At 58.1% G+C, this 19239-nt stretch overlaps 2 protein-coding genes across 2 annotated transcripts; both read right to left on the minus strand.

Moving 5' to 3' along the window:
• Positions 1-242: 242 nt before the first annotated feature.
• Positions 243-5042, minus strand: PGGHG (protein-glucosylgalactosylhydroxylysine glucosidase). Its single transcript, XM_007949372.1, has 13 exons — positions 4784-5042; positions 4225-4435; positions 3572-4007; positions 2698-2817; positions 2151-2282; positions 1805-1916; positions 1647-1719; positions 1366-1502; positions 1070-1203; positions 890-985; positions 694-791; positions 407-618; positions 243-298 (listed from the first exon to the last, which is right to left on the minus strand). Exons 1-13 carry the CDS (start codon positions 5040-5042, stop codon positions 243-245), a joined length of 2076 nt encoding a protein of 691 aa, XP_007947563.1.
• A 617-nt stretch (positions 5043-5659) lies between these two features.
• Positions 5660-15482, minus strand: NLRP6 (NLR family pyrin domain containing 6). Its single transcript, XM_007949373.1, has 9 exons — positions 15454-15482; positions 14517-14797; positions 14234-14272; positions 12305-14045; positions 11422-11517; positions 8814-8984; positions 8571-8738; positions 7997-8124; positions 5660-5901 (listed from the first exon to the last, which is right to left on the minus strand). The coding sequence occupies exons 1-9, from the start codon at positions 15480-15482 to the stop codon at positions 5660-5662; spliced, it is 2895 nt and encodes a 964-aa protein (XP_007947564.1).
• Positions 15483-19239: the final 3757 nt, after the last annotated feature.

The following is a 19239-nucleotide window of genomic DNA, read 5'->3' on the forward strand; positions in this document are numbered from 1 at the left end:
GCTGCAGGTGCAGGGGGCCTGATGCCTGCAGAGGGGTGGCTGGAGGGGTGAACCCCAGAAAAATCTCTGCAGCCAGCAGCCCCTGTTGATCAGGGCAGGGCCCAGGACAGCACTGGAGAGAGCCATGGGGCGGAGCTGGAAGGATGACAGGGTGTCCTAGAGGGAATCCGGGAGCTCCAAGGCAGGTGTCTGATGTCTTCTAAGAGGGAACTCAGAGCTAGAACTTCGCACTGAGTGAGGCACTACAGGGGGGACCTTTGTATCCAGCCGGCAGATTGGGGAAAGGAGACTTTACGTCCTGGAAAAGAGAGGAGCACACTGGAGGGAAGGGGACAAGGCTCATGTGGGGGCCATCATGGGGGCCACATGCCAGGACTCCAGGGTGTGTCTGTGGATGGTCTCCTACCTATGGGCAGAGGGAGCCGAGCCTGTGATGGCCTCAGCTCGACCTCCAGCAGGGGTGCCCAGGGTCCAGCACGGGCCGTGACCTGGACCGTCACAGAGTCCTCGGAGAAGGAGAAGTTGAGCTTGCTCCCCTGGTAGGAGAGGCCGGAGACAAAAACACCAGAGACCCCATCCGGACACAGGGGGTCAAAGGTTAGGCCCGCCCTGGTGATCCTGGTGGCAAGGGGGTTTCTGTGAGGAGGGGTGGGCCAGGGCCAGGAGACTCCCTCCACTGCCCACTGCACTCACCTGAACCCCGTGAACCCAAAGAGGGCCGCCTGCAGGAAGCCCCCCATGCCTGTCAGGAAGTTCACAGCTCCTGACCCGTCTGCATTCTCTGTCCACACCTGTGGGGCCGGGCCAGTCAGTTCCATGTCCAAGGCACCACCCTCCTGAGGTTGGCCCATGGCCCTGCTGAGGCCTGGCAAATGCCAGCCACGCTGACCTTGAAGGGCTCAGTGATGTTGGCAAAGGTTCTGTCCAGGAGGCCCTGCACCCGCCCCGGCTCCTTCAGCTCCATCCAGCCCACGGCAAACATACTCTGGGGCCAGAGGGTACACAGAGGTGAGACCTGCTGTCCTTGGAGAGACTGAGCCTTCATCATCCCCACTTCCAGGCTGCTCACCCAAGTCATGGCAGGGCCCTGGGGGGTCGTCACAGCCTCATACAGCTCAAGGTTCCTTCTCCGAATGCTAGGACTCAGGGGGTAGGGGACGGGATAGCCCAGGAGGATGACATCGGCCTGCTTCACCTCTTCCCCTGGAGGGGTTGGGGGTGCTGATGGGGGGGGCACTAGGCAGGGGCTGCTCTGCATTAAAGGGGAGGGGCATTCACAAGGACCCAAGGTGGGGCAAGAGTTCCCATTGTCCACAGTTCTTGGGGGTCTGAAGGCAGGCCTGAAAAAGCTCATAGTTCACTCACCAAGCTTATACCCATCAAACTCAGGGTGGAAGTTGCGTTCTGGGTCAAAGGGCACCTTGATCTTATCAGCTACCTCCAGCCACTGGTCGGGGACCGGCAGACCCAGGTCCTTGGCCAGGGCACTGGCAAAGCGCAGGCTGGGAGAAGCGTGTGGATGCCCGTGTCAGGAGCGGGGCTTCCCCCACGTGTGTGGGGCGTGAGTCCATGTGGGGGTGGGGTGGGCCTGGTGGGGGTGCTGGGCCTGCTCTGAGGGCAGGTGAAGGGCGGGCCCAGGGCCTGACCTGTTCTGGACCAGGACGTTGGTGTACACTGAGTTGCTGACACCCGAGTGGAACTCATCGGGGGGCATGACCCCTGGGGACATGAGAGGAAGAGGTTTTCAGAGAGGGCCTTGGGGGGCTGCCCTTGGAGCCAGCTTCCACTCCCCCACCGCCCTCACCCCTTAGGTGGTAGTTCTCTTCCCCAGGGCTCCATTCCACACGGCTGCACCAGAACTCGGCCACTGCACTGATGAGGTCCCAGCCCCCGGCGTCTCGGAAGAGCTGCAAGTCCTGGGGGAGAAGCTGAGGGTGGGTGGGGACCACGGGCTCCCTGCACTTCTCCCCTAACACCAACCCCACCCTTCAGAGCTCGGAGCCCCACAAGGCCTGGCCCCCAGACAGGCAGGAAGGCACTGAGGAACATGGCTGTACCAGGAGGGTGGTCACACGCACAGGAGGCTAAGCCTAGCTCGGTGGACAGAGGGGCCTGATCACACCTCGTCTGGCAGGCACCTGGCAACTCACCTGGGTGGAGTAGTAGTACAGCTCAAAGGCCAGCACTACTGCCCCATTGATGTGCAGCTCTTGGACCCCGTAAATGTCCTCGGGGCAGACCTCCAGGCCAGAGCTGGCGCTCTCCCAGGCGAATTTGGCTCCCTGAGGGATGGAGCCAGCTTGAATATGTTCTGGGGGCCGTGGCAGTTTAGCCCTGCCTGATATGCTGGGCCTTCACCTTGAGGGTGGATCCCAGTGCAATTTGGCCCCCTGAGGGATGGAGCCAACTTGAATATGTTCTGGGGACTGTGGCAGTTTAGCCCTGCCTGATATGCTGGGCCTTCACCTTGAGGGTGGATCCCTGTGCAGGGGAAGACAGAGGTGGGGGCTCCCCATCCCTATGTGCCTCTTGTGGGTGGTGGCTCCCAGCGACCTGCCAGCACCTGCCAGGTACCACGTGCCCACTGGGTGAGGGCAGAGGAGGTGGTGAGGTGGCACTGTGCTCCCACCTCCTCCCTCAGTCGGGGAGAGGGGAGAGTACTGCCTCGCCCACAGAGAGCAGGTGCCGGCCCCTCACCTGATAGCCCAGCTTGTGCGCATTGTCCAGGGCCCCACCCAGCGTGCGGATGCGGTACTCCAGAATGGCCCGGGCAGCCTCCGGATGGAACATCAGGATGTTGGGGAACATCCAGAGATCCTGAGGGAATGCCCCAGGGGCCCTTATTTTGGGAGCTGGATGGGCAACCCCTCCTGTTTGCACCCTGCCCTGGAGGGTGTCAGCTAAGTGTGCACGGAGGGCAGTCAGCAAGGCCCACCACCACCTCTGACTCCTTGCAAAGCTTCCCGGCTACCGATGCAGCCTGTCCCAGGCCTTCCCTGGGCCCAAACCCTCCTTTGGCTGCCTGCTTGTCCTGTCTCTGCCCCTTTCAACATCTAGGTCTACCCAGGGCTCAGCTGGAATCTGCAGCAGGTTCTTGCCCCACGCTCACAGCTGACCCGGGGAGAATGCAATTCTCCGAGCCATCTGTAAAGTGGGTCCACAGTGCTGACTTGGCAGGCTGCTGGACGGCACAGCAGCAGCACCGAGTTGACTGGCCAGGACTCATAGTCGTCACCAAGTCCTGTCCCTCCGCTGGGCAGTTTCTACCCCCTCCAGCCGTCCACTATCACTGCCTCGCCCCAGCACCCACATGCTACTCAGTTGCCACGCAAGGGTTTAAGGAATACCTCTCTGTTCCTGTCAGCCCTGGCTCCGACGGCGCACGGGTGAGCACCTAGCCCCTCACCACACTCTCTCCACAGGCCCTGTGGGATCCTGCTCAGTGAGAACCCCTCCCCTGGTGCGTGGGAGCCCCCACCCGGCTCCAAGCCCAGGGAGTACAGAGCAGTGGCCTCCAGGCTCCTCTGTGCTGCTGCCTGCCAGGCTGGGCGCGCGGGCAGACGGTCCGCACCTGGTCCCAGAAGACGTGGCCCCAGTAGCATTCGCCACGGCTGCCGTTGGACAAGCCGCCGGGGCTGAGGCCGTGGCACACATAGTCTGGGGTCCCAGGCTGGGGCAGCGCGCTGAACAGGTAGTATAGTGCGCCACGCAGGGCCTGGCGCAGCCGCAGGGGCCCCGCCACGTCCAGGCCGCAGCCAGCCCAGAACCCGGCCCAGGCCCGGGCGTGGGTCGCATAGAGCACGCCGCGGTCTCGTAGCCGTAGCGCCTCGCGGAGCCAGGCCCGGGCCTCCGCCTGGCTGCCGCCCACCGCGATTGGGAACTCCCAGGCTGCGTCCTCCTCGCCTCCGCCGAGGGTCAGGGCCGCGGGTGCAGGTACCCACAGCATGTGCACCTCCTGCCGGGGCCCCCCGGGCTCCTCGGGGGTGAGCGTGCGGCCATACAGGTACCTGCGGGAGCGTGAGTGGTTGGTCAGGGCCAGGCCCCTAACCGACCCCCCCCCGAAAGGCTCCCCCCCCCCCCCGCATCCTCCCTCCTGTGTCCCCACCACCACCCGCCAGGGTGCCTCACCAGCCCCCTGCTGAGTCACTGGCCTCAGCCCCCTGCACCACGTCCCCACCCATCCCTTCACCTCCTCCTAGGTCCCCCTGCCTTGGACCCCCTCACCGAGCTCCCTGGAAGTCTGGGCCCAGGTGCAGGTCCAGGTCTGGGCTTTCTGGGGAGAAGTCTGCCTGCAGCTGCACCGTGATGGGCTGGCTCCCTGCGGCCATGCGAGCAATGGATACGCTGAAGACCAGGACCTGGGCCAGCGTGCGGTGGGCATAGATGCGCTGGGAGGCCCGGAAGCTGGTGCACTCCAGGGTGTGCAGAAAGGAGCCTGCAGAGGAGGGGCGGCGGGAAGCCTAGGTGCCCACATCTCACAGAGACCCATGGGGCTGAGAGGCAGCCCCTCCGGCCCCTGGCGGCCTCTCCTCACAGCAAAGGTGGATCCGTCCTCTGAGCCACAGTTCCCCTGTCTGGAAAGCTATGGTCTGCACCGATGACTCCACCAGACCCCAGCAGAGGGAAAGGGAGACCAGAGCCAGGCCTGGGAGAGGCACTGGGCCTCCAGAACCACCTTTTCTTTGGCAGTTGGGGTCCTGAGACACCCTGTGTAGAGTTAGGAGGCATTGGGATGGCATTTCCTTAGGAGGAAGAAGGGGGCAGACAGACAGATGGCGGCTACCTGTGTTGGTGTCCAGAGTGAAGGTCTCGGTTCCCTGCTCTCCCAGCTCTGCAGAGGCCTCCAGCCGCACATTGAGGGGGCAGGGCAGAGTGGCCCGGTGCGTGTCCCCCCCAGCACCGTTGTACACACCGCTCACGTGCAGCACTTCATGGTACACTTGTGCGCCAAGGTATGTATTGGTCATGGGGGGCCAGAGGCGAGGGTCGCTGGGCAGAGAGCGGGCAGTGAACGTGGTGGGGTCCTCCCCAGCATCATCCATGGAAGGGCGTGGCTGGCGTGGCCTGGAGAAGGGCCACGTCAGGACCTGCAACTTGCTGGGCTGCCCTGTTCTTGTGTCTGTGAACACCCAACATACCTTGGGACCTGGCTGACCTCTGCAACAGATGATGAGGTGAGGAACTTATCTGGGGCCTCCACCCCCACGCCACCCTGGGAACCACCTCTCCAGCCCCTCAGGTCCTTTTCCAGAGACTTCCTCAGCCCTCAGAGCTGCTCAAACCCCCTGACGTTGATCTCCAGGACTAGCTGAGGCCCCATACCTGTCCCCACAAGCTCCCACCTTAGGATGCCAATCCGGACCCATGGGGTCCTGTGTCTGTTCTCCAAGCCGCATCTCAGGTCCCTACCCTGTGGTCTTGCAGTTGGGGGTATTGGGCGTTAGTGGTCAGGCCAGAGGGTTGGATGAGAGGTTTCAGCCCAGAGGACAGACACCGAAAAGTGGACAGGGGGGCAGGCCAGGTTGGGGGCTCAGCAGTGTGTACGGGGGTCCTGGGGTGGCAGGAACTGAGCCACGAAAGGGAGAGGCCCTGGGCTGGGGCTGCTCGGGGTGGGGGGCCAAGCTAGGGGAGAAGGGGTTGCCTGCCACAATTCTGGGACTCACCCACAGCCAGTCTCCTGCTCCGACCACCAGAGAGGAAGTCTGGGGTCTCCGGGTTGCCCCTGGGGCTGCTGCTGTTTCTCCAGGTGCAGGAAGCAGAAGTCCCGCTGCCTGCCCATCCACGTCACCCGGAAGGGCCCCAGGTCCCCGCCCCCGGGAGGCGGCCCCAGGCAAGGAGACCGGTAGGGCCGTCCAGGGCCTCCTTCCTTGCCCAGAAGGTGGCGTAGCCCGGGCTGGATGCCTGAACAGGGCAGGGGGTGGCCGGTAGTAGCGCGGATGTGGGGATATGCTGCAGCCCCTCCCGTCACCAGGCTTGCATCTGTTCTCTCCTTGCTGAGGAGCCCTGAGGGGCGGGCAGCTGGGCCTGGTGTAAGTTGTTGCCTCAGTTGGACACTCAGGGACCTGAGGAAGGAGCTGGCCTTTGACCTCAGATGACCCTAGTGGTGGGATCCAAGGGCAGCTTGGGGCCCTCTGTGCCATTCCCACGGCACAGACTGAGCTCTGTTGTCACCAGTGCTCCAACCCCGAACCCGAAGCGTAGGTCTCCCCTCCTCCTGGAAACAACCCTGGGACTCCCTCTCCACCTCTCTTTCAACTCCCTCCTCTCCTAGTCCTCAGCTCATTGCTGGGTCTATCTCTTCGCTGTCACTCTTACTCCTTGCCTGTTGTGGATGCCATCCCTTGCACAGCAGCTTCACCTGGCCTTCCCTGCCAGGGGACCCCAGTCCCCCTGCCAGTTGCTCCCTTCCCAGCCATGGAGGCCGGAGCCTGCAGTGTCACCCATCTTACTCAGACACACACCCAGGAGGCTAGAGGGCAGTAGGCTCTGCATCTCCTAGCCACCCTGCACGCTGCCCTCCTCAGTAGTTCCTGAACATTCCAGGCAGGCATCTCTCGGTGGCCTCTGCACTTGCTGCTTCATTTGCCTGGGACGCTTTTCTTCTGGGAACCCTTGTGCTCACTCCCTCCTGTCCCCAGATGTCCTGTCCTCATGGGCGTCCAGGGCCCACTTCAGGTGGGAAACCCTTCCAGTCCTCGCTCCTTCCCTCCGCAGCACTCATCAGTGCTCTCCTACATGGGCTTGACTTGTGTTGTGTGTATGTGAATCATGTGGCCTTATTGTCTCATGTCTATGTAACCCACGTGTGTTTAGGTATGTTATGTATCACATGTGTCCTTAGTGTCTCATACATTTTATTACATATGCACTTATTGTCCATGCTGTGTATTTATGTGACACATATGTGCTTATTGTATCATGCATGTGTTATCACACATCCTGTGTTCTGCATTTGTGTATCACATGGGTACTCTCATCTGATGTGTCTTTACATGTCATACATGGACTTGTGTGCTTGTCTCACCATTATGTGTCACATGTGTACTTTGTGTATTATGTTGTGTATGTGTGTGTCACTTGTATACTTACTGTTCCGTGTTATGTATTATGTATTATGTAGGCCAGCTGCAGGAGGGCAAGGATTTTGTCTGCTCTGTAGAATGAATGAATGGCTGAATTTAGAAACTAGATTATGGAAGAGAATGTCCCCTGGGAAGTAGAGGGCCTCCACCTGGAACCAGTGCCACAGTAGCCAGCAGAGCAGAGAGACTTGGAGACTAAGGGGCCGACAATGCCCACCCTCTACATTTTGGTGGGGGACCAAAGGAAAGATGGGGAGCACCTGTTGAGACACTCAGTCAAGTGTAACAAATGCCAAACCAAGATGGAGCTGAAGGGACTTTATCATCAGTGCGTGGGGGTTGCTGGCCTGTGCCCCACCCCCCTGCCCTCCCCTGGCCTTCCTTCCTGAAGCCCTCTGGTCCAGCCTTGGGGACAGCCTCACTCCTAACGCCAAAGCCCAGTTTCTGGAGAGGGATGGTGAGTCCTGCTAGATCCACTGTGGCCAGGAGGCTGTGGGGTTACACTGGATGGGGGGGCAGCGAAGGGGTCACTCTGCAGTGAGAAGACCTGGCAAAGGTATTTAGTCATGGAGCCCTCACCTTCATCCTTACTGGGGTGCCTACAAAGGGCTGAGGGACCCAGAAGAGGAAGGAGTGGGGAGGAGACCCTGGGTATGGGGCAGAAGAGCCTGTCCGAGGCCCTCTTAGGACCAGGTAAGGAGACATAGTGATCTCTCCTTGGGTTTCTGAGGCAGTATCTCTGGAAGTAGATTGCCTAGTCTTCCTTCTGAGGAGTGGCTGGTGGGTTTGAACTGCCAGCCTTCTGGTTAGCAGTCAAATGCCTTAGGCACTACACCACCAGAGCTCGCCTCCATGTGGGGCCTCTGATTATGGAGTCACTGCCCTTGGTTGGCCTTCAGGGTCTCAGAGAGCACTGCTGACCCCTTGGGAGGCTTCAGGGCTGTCCTCCAGCCCAGGGTGTGTGATGGCCAGTCCTGGCTTCGCCGTCTTCACAGCCCGTAGCTCCTGCAGCGAATGCTCGCTCAGCTCCACAGAGGCCAGACTACAACCATGCACAGGACAGAGGAGGGCAGTCAGGCAGTGGGGCAGGGATAGGCTTGGGAGGCATTGGGGAAAAGGGCCAGAGCCTGGGCCTGAGGAGTGTGTGTGTGTGTGTGGCGGGGGGGAGACACATCCCAAGGCAGAGCAGAGGGCAGGAGAAGAGTCAGGACCTGGGGTGAGGGGAACAGAGGACCTAGGAGGCAATAGGGGAAAGCTGGCCCAGGCTTTGACCAAAGGCCCGTGGGACAGATGGTTGGCCAGTCAGGGAGGTTGTCAGAGGCTGGGGGTGGGACAGGAGCTCAGGGCCAGGGCTTCAGAGGCTGGGCCTCTGTGGCTGGCCTCCCAGATGGTGTTTGAGTGTGATCCCTCAGGGTCCCTGGACAGAGAAATCCCCCAGCCGCCCAGGGTGGAAAGGCTGCCCCCCCAACATGTGCCCTCTGCCTGCACCTGAGGGCCTGCAGGCTGCATCCAGGGTGCTGCAGGGTTATGCACAGGTAGGTCACAGTGGGACCTGGCAGCTGGCAGCCGCTGAGGTCCAGGGTGGTCAGCACCTGATTCTGTAGGAGCAGGCCCACCAGGTACTGGAGTGATTCCTGGAGGCTGGGCTGCTGCACCCTGCGGGAGGCCAGTCTCAGGAAGGGTTGTGGGCCCCCACCCCACCCCACCCCACCCCTCCTGGCAGGGCCTCACCTGAGCGTCTGCACTCGGCACCTGGGCGAGGCCAGCCCCTCACACAGCAGTCGCAAGCCCATGTCACTGAGACTGTTGTGCTGGAGACTCAACTCGGTCAGGGCAGGGGCCACCCTCAGGGCGTCAGCCAGGTCCCGGCACACAGAGTCTGGGAGTTTGCAGTGGGACAGCCTGTGGTCAACAAGCATGAGGGTTCATCTGCAGCCCCCAGCCACCTCACGACACCCCAGCTATACGAACTGCCCAGCTCTCTGGAGAGACATGCTGGCTCCACACCAGTTTCCCTGGTCCCTAGAGCTCTGCATGCCTGCATCCCCACTGGGCACTGAGGTCTGTGTTCCGCTCTTCCTGCAGGACATTATCCCATCCAGACTTTGGATGGCTCCATACAGACCTACTGTTAACATGTTCAGATCTCAACTCACATTCCAAACCAGAAAACTCACTGCCATTGAGTTGATTCTGGGTCATAGCAACCACCATTGGGTTTCCAAGGCAGAAAATCTGTACAGAAGTCCATTGCCCCATCTTCCTTCCTCGGAGTGGCAAGTGGGTTTGAACCACCAACCTTCTGGTTAGTAGGCAAATGCCTTAGCCACTGTGACACCAGAGCTCCTTCAACACACATTGTTGTTAGGTGCCATTGAGTCAGCTCTGACTCACAGCAGCCTTATGTACCACAGAACAAAACACTGCCCGGTCCTGCGCCAGCCTCACAATTCTTGCTATACCTGCTGTGTCAATCCATCTTGTTGAGGGCCTTCCCCCTTTTCACTGACCCTCCGCTTTACTAAGCTTGACGTCTTCCTCCAGGGAATGGTTCCTTCTGACAACATGACCAAAGTAGGTGAGATGAAGTCTGGCCATTCCCGCTTCCAAGGAGCATTCTGACTGCCCTTCTAGGACAGGTCTGTTAGTATTTCTGGCAGTCCATGTTACTTTCAGTATTCTTCAGCAACACCACAACTCAAAAGCATCAACTCCTCTTTAGTCTTATTTGTTCACTGTCCAGCTTTCACATGCACATGGGGCAAGGGAAAATACCATGACTTGTGTCAGGCGCCCCTTAGTCTCCAAAGAGACATCTTTGCACTTCAGCACTTTAAAGAGGTTTTTTTTGCAGCAGATTTGCCCAGGGTTATACTTCATCTGATTTCTTGACTGCTGCTTCCATTGGTGTTGATTGTGGAACCAAGTAATATGAAATCTTTGACAACTTTGATCTTTTGTCCATTTACTGTGATGCTGCTTACTGGTCCGGTTGTGAGGATTTTCATTTTTTTTATGTTGCGGTGTACTCCACACTGCAGACTGTCATCTTTAATCTTCATCAGTAAGTATTTCAAGTCCTCTTTACTTTCAGCAAGCAAAGTTGTGTTGTCAGCATATCGCAGGTTGTTAATGAGTCTTCCTCCAATCCTGATGCCAAGTTCTTCTTCCTATAGTCCATCTTCTTGGATTATTTGCCCAGCATACAGATTGAACAAGTATGGTGAAAGGATACAGTCTTGACATACTCCTTTCCTGTTTTTAAGCCATGTGGTGTCCTCTTGTTCCGTTCAAATGACAGCGTCTTGGTCTATGTATAAGTTCCTCGTGAGCACAATTAAGTGTTCTGGAATTCTCGTTCTTCTCAATGTTATCCATAATTCGTTATGATTCACACAGTCAAGTGTTTTACACAGGTAAACATCGTTCTGGTCTTCTCCACTTTCAGCCAAGATCCGTCTGACACAAGCAATGACAGGGTGATATCCCACTAACGTATGTTGGCAATGTTTCAGAGCTTTATGGATTCGTATTAGTGTGTCTAAAACCAAACCGAACCAGCTGCAGTTGTGTCTATTCTGACTCACAGTGATCCTACGGGACAGGGCAGAACCGCCCACAGGGTTGTCAAGGCTGTTGCATTTGCGGAAGCAGACTGCCCCATCTTTCACTTGAGGACCGGCTGATGGTTGGCACTGCTGGCCTTTAGGTGCGCAGCTGTGTGCTCGGCCAGCTCCTTTCAGCGTGTCTGGTCCATCACTATGGCTGGCCAGCTGTGTTGTTTCAGCTCTTATACCACGGTACATGCTGTCGTTTGAACATCTTTTCATACCTAGTTTAGCATTTGAATTGTTGGCATCAATCCTGTGAAGTAGAATCTTTTGGCTTCATTTTATAGAAGAGGAAACTGAGGCTGAGACAGACTGACTTGCCCAGGGGCACACAGGAGTTCCAGGAAGCCTGGCCTCGGAACCGGTGCCCTGAAGACAGCACTTGCTTCTAAGAACCCAGAGGGATTGCCCAGCAGTGTCCAGCTGCACTCAGCAGCCTTCTTCAGAAAGGAAAATACACCCAGGTCTTCTTCCCTAGAAGGGTTAGCAGAACCAATTCCCACTCAAGCCTGGCCTACACCTTCCTTCCTACTGGCCTCCTCCTGGGGGTGGGGCCCCTACCAGCCCCCCGCCCCCCTCTTCTGCTCTCTGTGGGCAGAGTCTGGAGTGCCGTCAGCCTCAGACACTAGAGTTACAGACTGTCAGCTTTCCATAGACAGGACTGCACCCCTGTCCCCACCCCAGGCATCCTGCCCTGAGTGCTCTCCTTAATCTCCGTGGTCACTCACGTCAAGCTGCTCAGGCCACATTGCTGGTCAGTCATGGCCTCACAGAGTGGACGCAGTGGGGAGGCTGACGGTTGTCTCTGGGTGGCTCGAGAATTCCTGGGGGAGAGAGGAAGGTAAAGGCCACCTGGCCCCTTCTAGGCCTTCCCCCTAAAAAGGACTCCTCAGCCTAGGCTGAGCCAGGACCCATTCTCTGGTCCTGGACACAGCCCCTTGCCGCCCCCCCGCCCCCTCCCGGCCATCTGTCTGCCCCCTACACACGGGCCTGATGTAAATGTGCCTGTCCCTCTCCCAGGCCCAGTCTCTGCCCATGGCCTTTCATTCTCTAACAGATGCTAAGCACCTGTGTCAGGTTAGACAGGGAGCACCTGTCCTGGGGGAGCTGAGACTCTAGTGGAGGAGACCACAAGGCAGGTGGTCACAGGTCAGCTGGGGGAGCCAGGCTAGGCTTGGAGCCCAGCCAGAAGCTGAGAGAGTTCTGGATGGAGGGAAGAGAGCAGGACTTGGGCTGAGCACCCGTATGTGGGGAGGAAAGGGCCGTTGGGCCAGAACTAAGTGCACACTGGAAGGGTGGGCACTTAGAAAGGACCCTGGGGGGGGGGGAGTAGAACTGTTCACTACAGGTTAGTAAGCCTCTGAGCTGGGGGCCACTCTGCAAGGTGTGTGTGTGTGTGTGTGTGTGTGCAAAAGTAGCCCTAAAGTCCCGCCCTTCCGTGGGAGGGAGGGCCCTCGGGTGCGGCCCCGCTCTCCCAGCGCAGGGGGCACTCATGCGCCACGCCTAGGCGACCCGCACGCCGCTGGGCACAGCCAGATCCCCGAATGCAGCCTTCGGCGAGCACACGTGGCCCGCCAGGCCGCGGGCGCTCAGCCCTCGGCGGAGACTCACCCGCCGCCCAGGCTGCCCTGCAGCCGCTGCACTAAGCTTCTCTTCCTCTTTTCCCGCACCACGCTCGGCCGGCAGCTGAGCAGCCGCAGCGCCTGTCCCGCCGGGCAGCACCGCACGCAGTAGCTCAGGACCGCGAGGTCCATGCGGCTGAAGCGCACTCGCTCCAGCGCCAGCTCTGGCAGGCCCCGCAGGGCCTGGCGCACGAACTCGCCTTCCTGCGTCTCGTACAGGCAGTACAGCAGCTCCAGCGGGTAGCTGAACTCCTCGTCTTCTCCCTCCGGCTCCTCGGCCCGCTCAAGTCCTTCCGGCTGCTCCGTTCCCTCTGGCGCCGCCGCGGAGCGGCCCTGGCCCAACAGCCACCGCAGGGCGTCTTGCTTCACGCGCTCAGAGACCACACAGGCGAAGTGGCGCTCAATGTCGTGCATCCGCTCGGCGTTCAGCAGCCCGAAGAGGAAACGTCTGGTGAGTGTCAGGTGGCCTCGCAGCTCCGCATCGGCGCGCAGGAGCGCCCCGACGCCACCGCCGGGCGCCTCGGGCCGCCCCTCCTCCAGTAGGTAGGACAGCGCTGCGAAAAACTCCTGGAAGCTGTGGTCGAAGAACTGGTGGACGGCCTCGGCCTCCAGCACGCCCGGCATCTGCTTCTTGTTGAGAAACAGCGTCTGCACGCCGGAGCCGCGCAGCTCCAGTCGCTCCAGGTCCTTCTCTGCGAACTGTGCCCGGCGCCCCAGGACGCCCTCGCGGGCCAGGCGGCACAGCTTGCGCAGCTCGCCCTGCACCCAGGCCCCGCTGGCTGGAGGCTCCGAGCGCAGCAAGGTAACGATGAAAAGCAGGTACACGGATGTGGTGGTCCTGGAGGTGCGCGACAGGTCCTGGCCGCGCTCTAGCTGCTGGCGCAGCACGGTGCACACGATGGAGCACACGAAGGGGACGAAGCACAGCGCGAACAGTGTCTCGTTCTCCTTCACGAAGCGGTAGGCGCGCTCGGCCCTGCGCTCGTTGCGAAAGAACTTGTAGAAGTACTTCTTCTTGTCCTTGTCGGAGAAGCCGCGCACCTCCGAGCACTGCGGCGAGCGCAGGTGGCCCTGCAGCCTTTCGGCCGCGGCAGCGCGCGTGGTCACCAGGAGGCGGGCCGTGGGCAGCAGCGACTTGCTCAGTAGCGCGCTCAGGATCTGCGCGCCGCCGGTCGCCTGGAAGGGGTCGGTGCAGGGCGCAGCCTTGGAGGACACCTGCGCCGGCAGCTCGTCGGCGCCATCAAGGATGAAGAGCAGCCTCTCGGGCCGCGCCAGCATCTGGCGCACCGGCGCCCTGCGGTCGGGGCACTGATCCAGGACCAGGTCAGCCAGGCTGCGTGCGCACGTTCTCTCCAGCAGCTCGTGGCATGGCAGGAAAAAGGCGAAGTCCACCTGGCCTTGGTAGAGCTTGCCAGCCGCCCAGTCGTACAGGATCTTCTTGGCCGCCATGGTCTTGCCAATGCCCGCCGGGCCCTGAAGCACCACGGTCAGAGACCGCTGTCCTTCCGGGTCTGGGCCGTACAGCCGGTTGAAGGTGTCGGTATCCGAGCGCCGCGCGCGCCGTGGCGACGGCTCCTCCGCAGGCCCCAGAGCATCGTCCTCGGCGTCGGAGCCCTCAGGCGCGATGAGCAGTTTGGTGAAGCGCTTGGTGATCTTGACCGAGCGCGCGTTCCTCTCTTTCACCTTGGCATGCAGCAGCAGCACGTGCTCACGGTATTTCTTCTTGTACTCTTGTGGAGGGGGGCAGGGACATGAGAGCAGAGGTGTCAGCCGACCCCCACGGCCATGCCCTCTCAGTGGGCTCAGGCCTCGGTCTCCCCTGGCGCTAAGCCTTCCCTGCACTCGGGGCTCCCTGAGACCAGCTACTGGTCCCAAGGGTGCCGGAGACTCTCGTGATCCCAGCTGGGGTCAGACCTACCAGACGCGGAGAGCTCCCCGGAGGGTCCAGGGCCGAGGCCTGGAAGGGAGACAGGCTGTGAGGTCCGGTGCAGCGCACAAAGCGGGGTGGGGGCGCTAAGGAGGGGGAGGGGGGCTACCCTCAGGAGCGCCCAGGATCCCAGCCCCGCCGCTGTGAGTTTGTGCCAGCCTTCCCCCCTCCCCCCGCACTGTAAAGAAGGCAGGATGTGAACTGGACTGGCACGGGGGCGGGAAGGGAACGGAGGTGTGGGCCCCGGCGCCCCCCGCCCTCCCCTCTCGCTCACGCTGCAGCCGCTGCTCCTTGAGTCGAGCCGCCACGTCGCGCACGTCAGACCTCTTCAGGGTCTTGCGGGCCACCTCCAGCGCGGGCTCGGGCCCATAGAACTCCATCAGCCGTTCCACGAGGTCCAGGGCATCTGCGCGCTCCAGCCGCCCCCACGGGATGCTGGGGCTTCCCTCGGGCGCGTCCCGCAGCTTGTGGCGAAAGCGTTTCAGCTGCTCCTGGCTCAGGTCCTCCAGCGTGGCCAGGAGCAGCTCGCGGGCGACCGCGGTGCGGTGCCCCAGGCTGGGGGCAGGCGGACTGAGTGAGCCAGAGAGTGGTGGGAGACCTCAGAATGCTCACCCCCCCCCCTCTGGTCTGAGCGTCTTGGCAGTGAGTGGCAGGTTCTGCCTCCAACAGCACCACCTCCTGGGTGGTAAAGTGGGGGTCCCCTCATGGTGCTCACTGGCCTGCCACTGACCAGATGCCAGGGGTCTAGTTCCAGGAAAGAACATCACCTCCTGCTTCCTCTCCTCCATACACCTGGCCATGTCAGTTGGGACCCCCAAGATGGAAGTTCTACAAGGGCCCTACTCTTTTGTCCTTTCCTACCTTCACCTGAGAGCATCCAAGGGGCCCCTCTAAAGAGGGCTCAGGCCTGGCTGAATGTCCCATCTCAGGGCCTGGGTGGGGTCCAGGCAGGGGTCAGGCACAAGGGGTGTGAATCTTAGCTCAGAACAAGGGTTTCCCTGGGGCTGACCTCTGGTGGGGAGAGGACTCCCAAAGGCCTCCCTGGACATGGAGTCCCTTGAGTCTGGGATCAGGTGGGACGGGACACAGATCAAGAGATCCAGAGGTGTAAACTGGGGAGTCAGCAGGGTGAGGAGGAGCCTGAGGCTAGAGAGCTGAGACCTGCTGATTCCCAGGTAGCCCAGGTGACCTCTCAAAGAGTAGGCACTCACCTGGAGCTGGAGGTTCTGAGCTCCTCCATGGATGCCTGTCCTGCACTCTAGGACTCAAGGGCAGAGGCCGGGATCAGAGCACTGACCCCTCCCTGGGCAGGCCTGGAGGTTATGCAGCCTCTCCATGTTGCAGGCCTGGGGCCTCCAGCTCAGCCAGCTGTCCAACCATGTTCCCAAGCTGCAAACACAGACCCAGCGCACACACATGCACCACCCAGCCTTAAGAGCTCAGTGTGGTGACCTTTGATTGACTACAGATTCCTTTATTTGGTTAAAGTTCCCTAGAACCCAGGGGTGTGGCTGTGGGCAGGTATGTTAGGGATCACCACTGGGCAGGTGTGGTGAGGAGGGTTGGCTGTGGAAAAGTAATGCTGCCTGGAGGAGGTGGCTGGCTACAATGAAGCCTCACACTTTAAAGCTTGCAGACCAGTTAGTTCTGATGGCAGCAGAGGGGACGGGCTTCCCAGGTAATGGAAGAACTGAGAACAAAGGGGCAATTGAGGTTCCCACCTGGGGATGAGGTGACAACATGTGGGACAGGGATGGGCTCTGCATGTCCCAGACTCTCCCCTGTGCTAATGAAAGGAGGTTTGGCCATGAGGCGTGAGAGTGACTGCCCAGGGACAACAGGTGACCACACGAGTTATGGTTCCATGAGTGTGTGTGCACCCAAGGGTGTGAACAAGCATGCGGACATGAGCAGTGTGTGTGTGTGTGCACTTGGGATGATGCCAACCACCTGTATTACAAGTTACTCCTCTCAACCCTTCAACATAGCCATTCATGTTACCCTCTCACAAATGGGGAAACAGAGGCACAGAGAGGTTAAGTGACCCACCAAAGGTCACACCACTCTTGGGAAGTGAACTCGGGACATGAGCTCAATCAGACTGGTTTGGCAGCTGTGCTCCTAACTGTCGCACTCTCTGTCTCAAACAGCAGTGAGAGAGGTCAGTGCCGTGTGGGGTACTTTTCTCAGGATGTGTGCAGCAAGGAGAGATGAGTGTGCATTTACAAGATGACAGTGATTTGTGGGACTAAGTGCCCAGAGCCTGTGCCTTTGTGCTTGTTGAGCAAGGGTGTGGAGGGTTCAGTAGGGGGTGTATGCAGCATGTGTAAGGGCTGGAGTGCCCATCAAGCTATGCAGTGCCCTGCTGCTCCCTGCCTTTGAGCTCTGCACCGTCTCCACTGGCTTTCTACATTGTGCCTTGGCTTTGTAAAATCCCCTCTGCAGAAACTCAGCCTGTCCGGAGCTAAGTCAGGGGCCAGGGTGCGTGAGACACAGGGATGTCTGGCCTTTAGGGCCAGCAGTCAAGCGAGCTGCGACAATGCGCAACAAAGCTTCCCACCCATGCCTGCCCTGGTGCCTACCCTCTGTATCCTGGGTTCACATCAGCCACTCCCCTCGGTGCAGCTGAAGCCAGGATGGACCACTCAGGGCAGCCCATCATCTTAGTCCATAGACTGTTCATGTGCCCAGGAGCTGACCCCAAGGAGACCTACAAGCTCCCCTGGCTTTGCTGGGTGCTGCCCACACTGTGCCCTGGAAGGAAGTCCTCATTTCTGCTCTGGGCCTGGCCCAGCTGAGGCTGCTTCAACACAGGGACAGGTGTGCTGGGCTGCCTCTGCTCTCAGGGTTCTTGTGATAATAAGCAAGAGTTGTTCAAGGGCATGGAAGTCCTTGACTCTTCAAAGCACTGTTTTCCGAGGCCACCAAGCATATCCTGATTCCTAAATCTCACCCACTGACCAAAGAGCCCTGGTGGTGCAGTGGTTAAGTGCTTAGCTGCTAACTGAAAGGTTGGTAGTTTGAACCTACCAGGTGCTCCACAGGAAAAAGAGTGACAATTTGTTTCTCTAGAGAATCAACTTGAGGGCAGTGGTTTTGGTTTGGGTGTGGCAGGTCTGACCCTACCTCACCCTCATGAGCACCGTGACTTCTTCCTTGAGATCCTTTGTCCCCTGTTGTCCCAGGCCCTGAAGAGTGCAGGACAGAGGAGGTGCAGCAGACACAGCCCAGGGTGATGTGGAACTGGGGCAGGGGTGATGTGAGGCCTGAGAAGCAGCAGGATAGCAACTGCTCCTGCTGTAACCAGGACACATGGCAGCTGTGCTCCCCAGGACCGTGGCATCCCCAAACCCCAGCTCCCATGACCTTCCCAACTCCATAAGATGGACCTCACCTTGAGTGGACTCTGTGCTCCATAAACTCTCAGCATCTGCTGATAACAGCCCCAGAAAGGGAATTGATAACAGGAGCCACTGTTTCTTGGAATTCTCGGTCAGGAGGTGTAATGTGGGAGAACAAGAGGCATTGAGATTGAGGGGGAAAGTTGAGAGCAGAGTGGGAATAAAAGCAGGTACTGAACACATGGCTAGAGCAGGGAGAAGCAGAGTGGGGATGAGCAGGGGGTGAGCAGACAAGAAAATGAAAACAAGAGGACAGGGAATGGGAGCCATCTTGGCATGCAACACCAGTGAATTAAGGATTTATCACCCACAAGGTTTAACTTCTTAGAAGAGACATTTCCAAAGGTATGGCTTGAAACCTTTAACATATAACTTCTTCACAATAAAAACAAAACTAAAAGTCCTCATTGTGAGTTTTTCCCAAGGGTCCCTCCAACAGGGCTTTTGCTACACAGCAAAATGTCGTGAAAATCTTTGATCATTTCCTCCTCACTCTAAGGTTTACCCTCATGGCAGCAGCTAACATGATGTCCCTGGACCCTTCTTGACCTTCCACTTCCTCACCATCATCCACTTCTCCTTTGGGAGCTCCCTTCTCCCATCCTTCCTCAAGAGCCTAGTTCATGACTACTTTATATGCCCTGAGCTTCAGCCTTCTTTCCCTGCTCTCATCACTCCAGTTTTTTCATCTTGACCTCAGAGAAAGAGCTGTCTGAAGGTACCACAAACCTATTTTTTAGGAGTGGTTACGGAGAGAACAAAACAGACCTATAGGTGATCCACAACCCTGTGTCAACAAATTAGACCCTTAGATAAAATGGACAACTTACTAGAAAGACATAAAGTACCAAAAGTGACTCATGAAGAAAATAGAAAACCTGGATAGATGTATAACAAATGCAGTCATTGAATTAGTAATACAATTTTTAAAATATAAAAACAACCCACAAAGAAAAGCCCAGACTTAGATGGCATCACTGGTTAATTCTACCAAACATAAAAGGAGAATTGTTATAACATATGTAAAAGGAGGCCACACTTCCTAATTTATTTGACAAAGCTATATTACCCTAGTACTGAAACCAGAGAAAGACATTATACAAAAAAACCACACCAAAATACCCTTATGAATATAGACACAAAAAATCCTCAACAATATACTAGCAAACAGGATTCATCAATGTATAAAAAGGATTATACACCACGACCAATTGGAATTTCTCCCAGGGATGAAAGATTAGTTTAATGTTCAAAAATCATCATCAAAAAATCTAATCTAATATATTATATTGATGGAATAAAGGACAAAAAACACAAGATCATCTCAATAGATGCATCCTCCAAAAAAAGCATTTAACAAAATCCAACACTCTTTCATGATTAAAAACACCCAACATAGTAGGAATAGAAGGGAAGTTCCCCAATCTGATAAAAGACATTTATGAAAAACTCACAGCTAACATCAGAGTTAACAGTGAAAGACTGAATATTTTTCCCAAAGATCAGGAACAATGCAAAGATGTCCACTCTCACCACTTCTATTCAACGTTGTAATGGAAGTTCTAACCAGAGAAGTTTGGGAAGAGAGTGAAATAA

This window comes from Orycteropus afer, unplaced genomic scaffold (genome assembly GCF_000298275.1).
Source record: "Orycteropus afer afer isolate SDZICR_OR568_19922 unplaced genomic scaffold, OryAfe1.0 scaffold00244, whole genome shotgun sequence".
NCBI lineage: Eukaryota > Metazoa > Chordata > Mammalia > Tubulidentata > Orycteropodidae > Orycteropus > Orycteropus afer.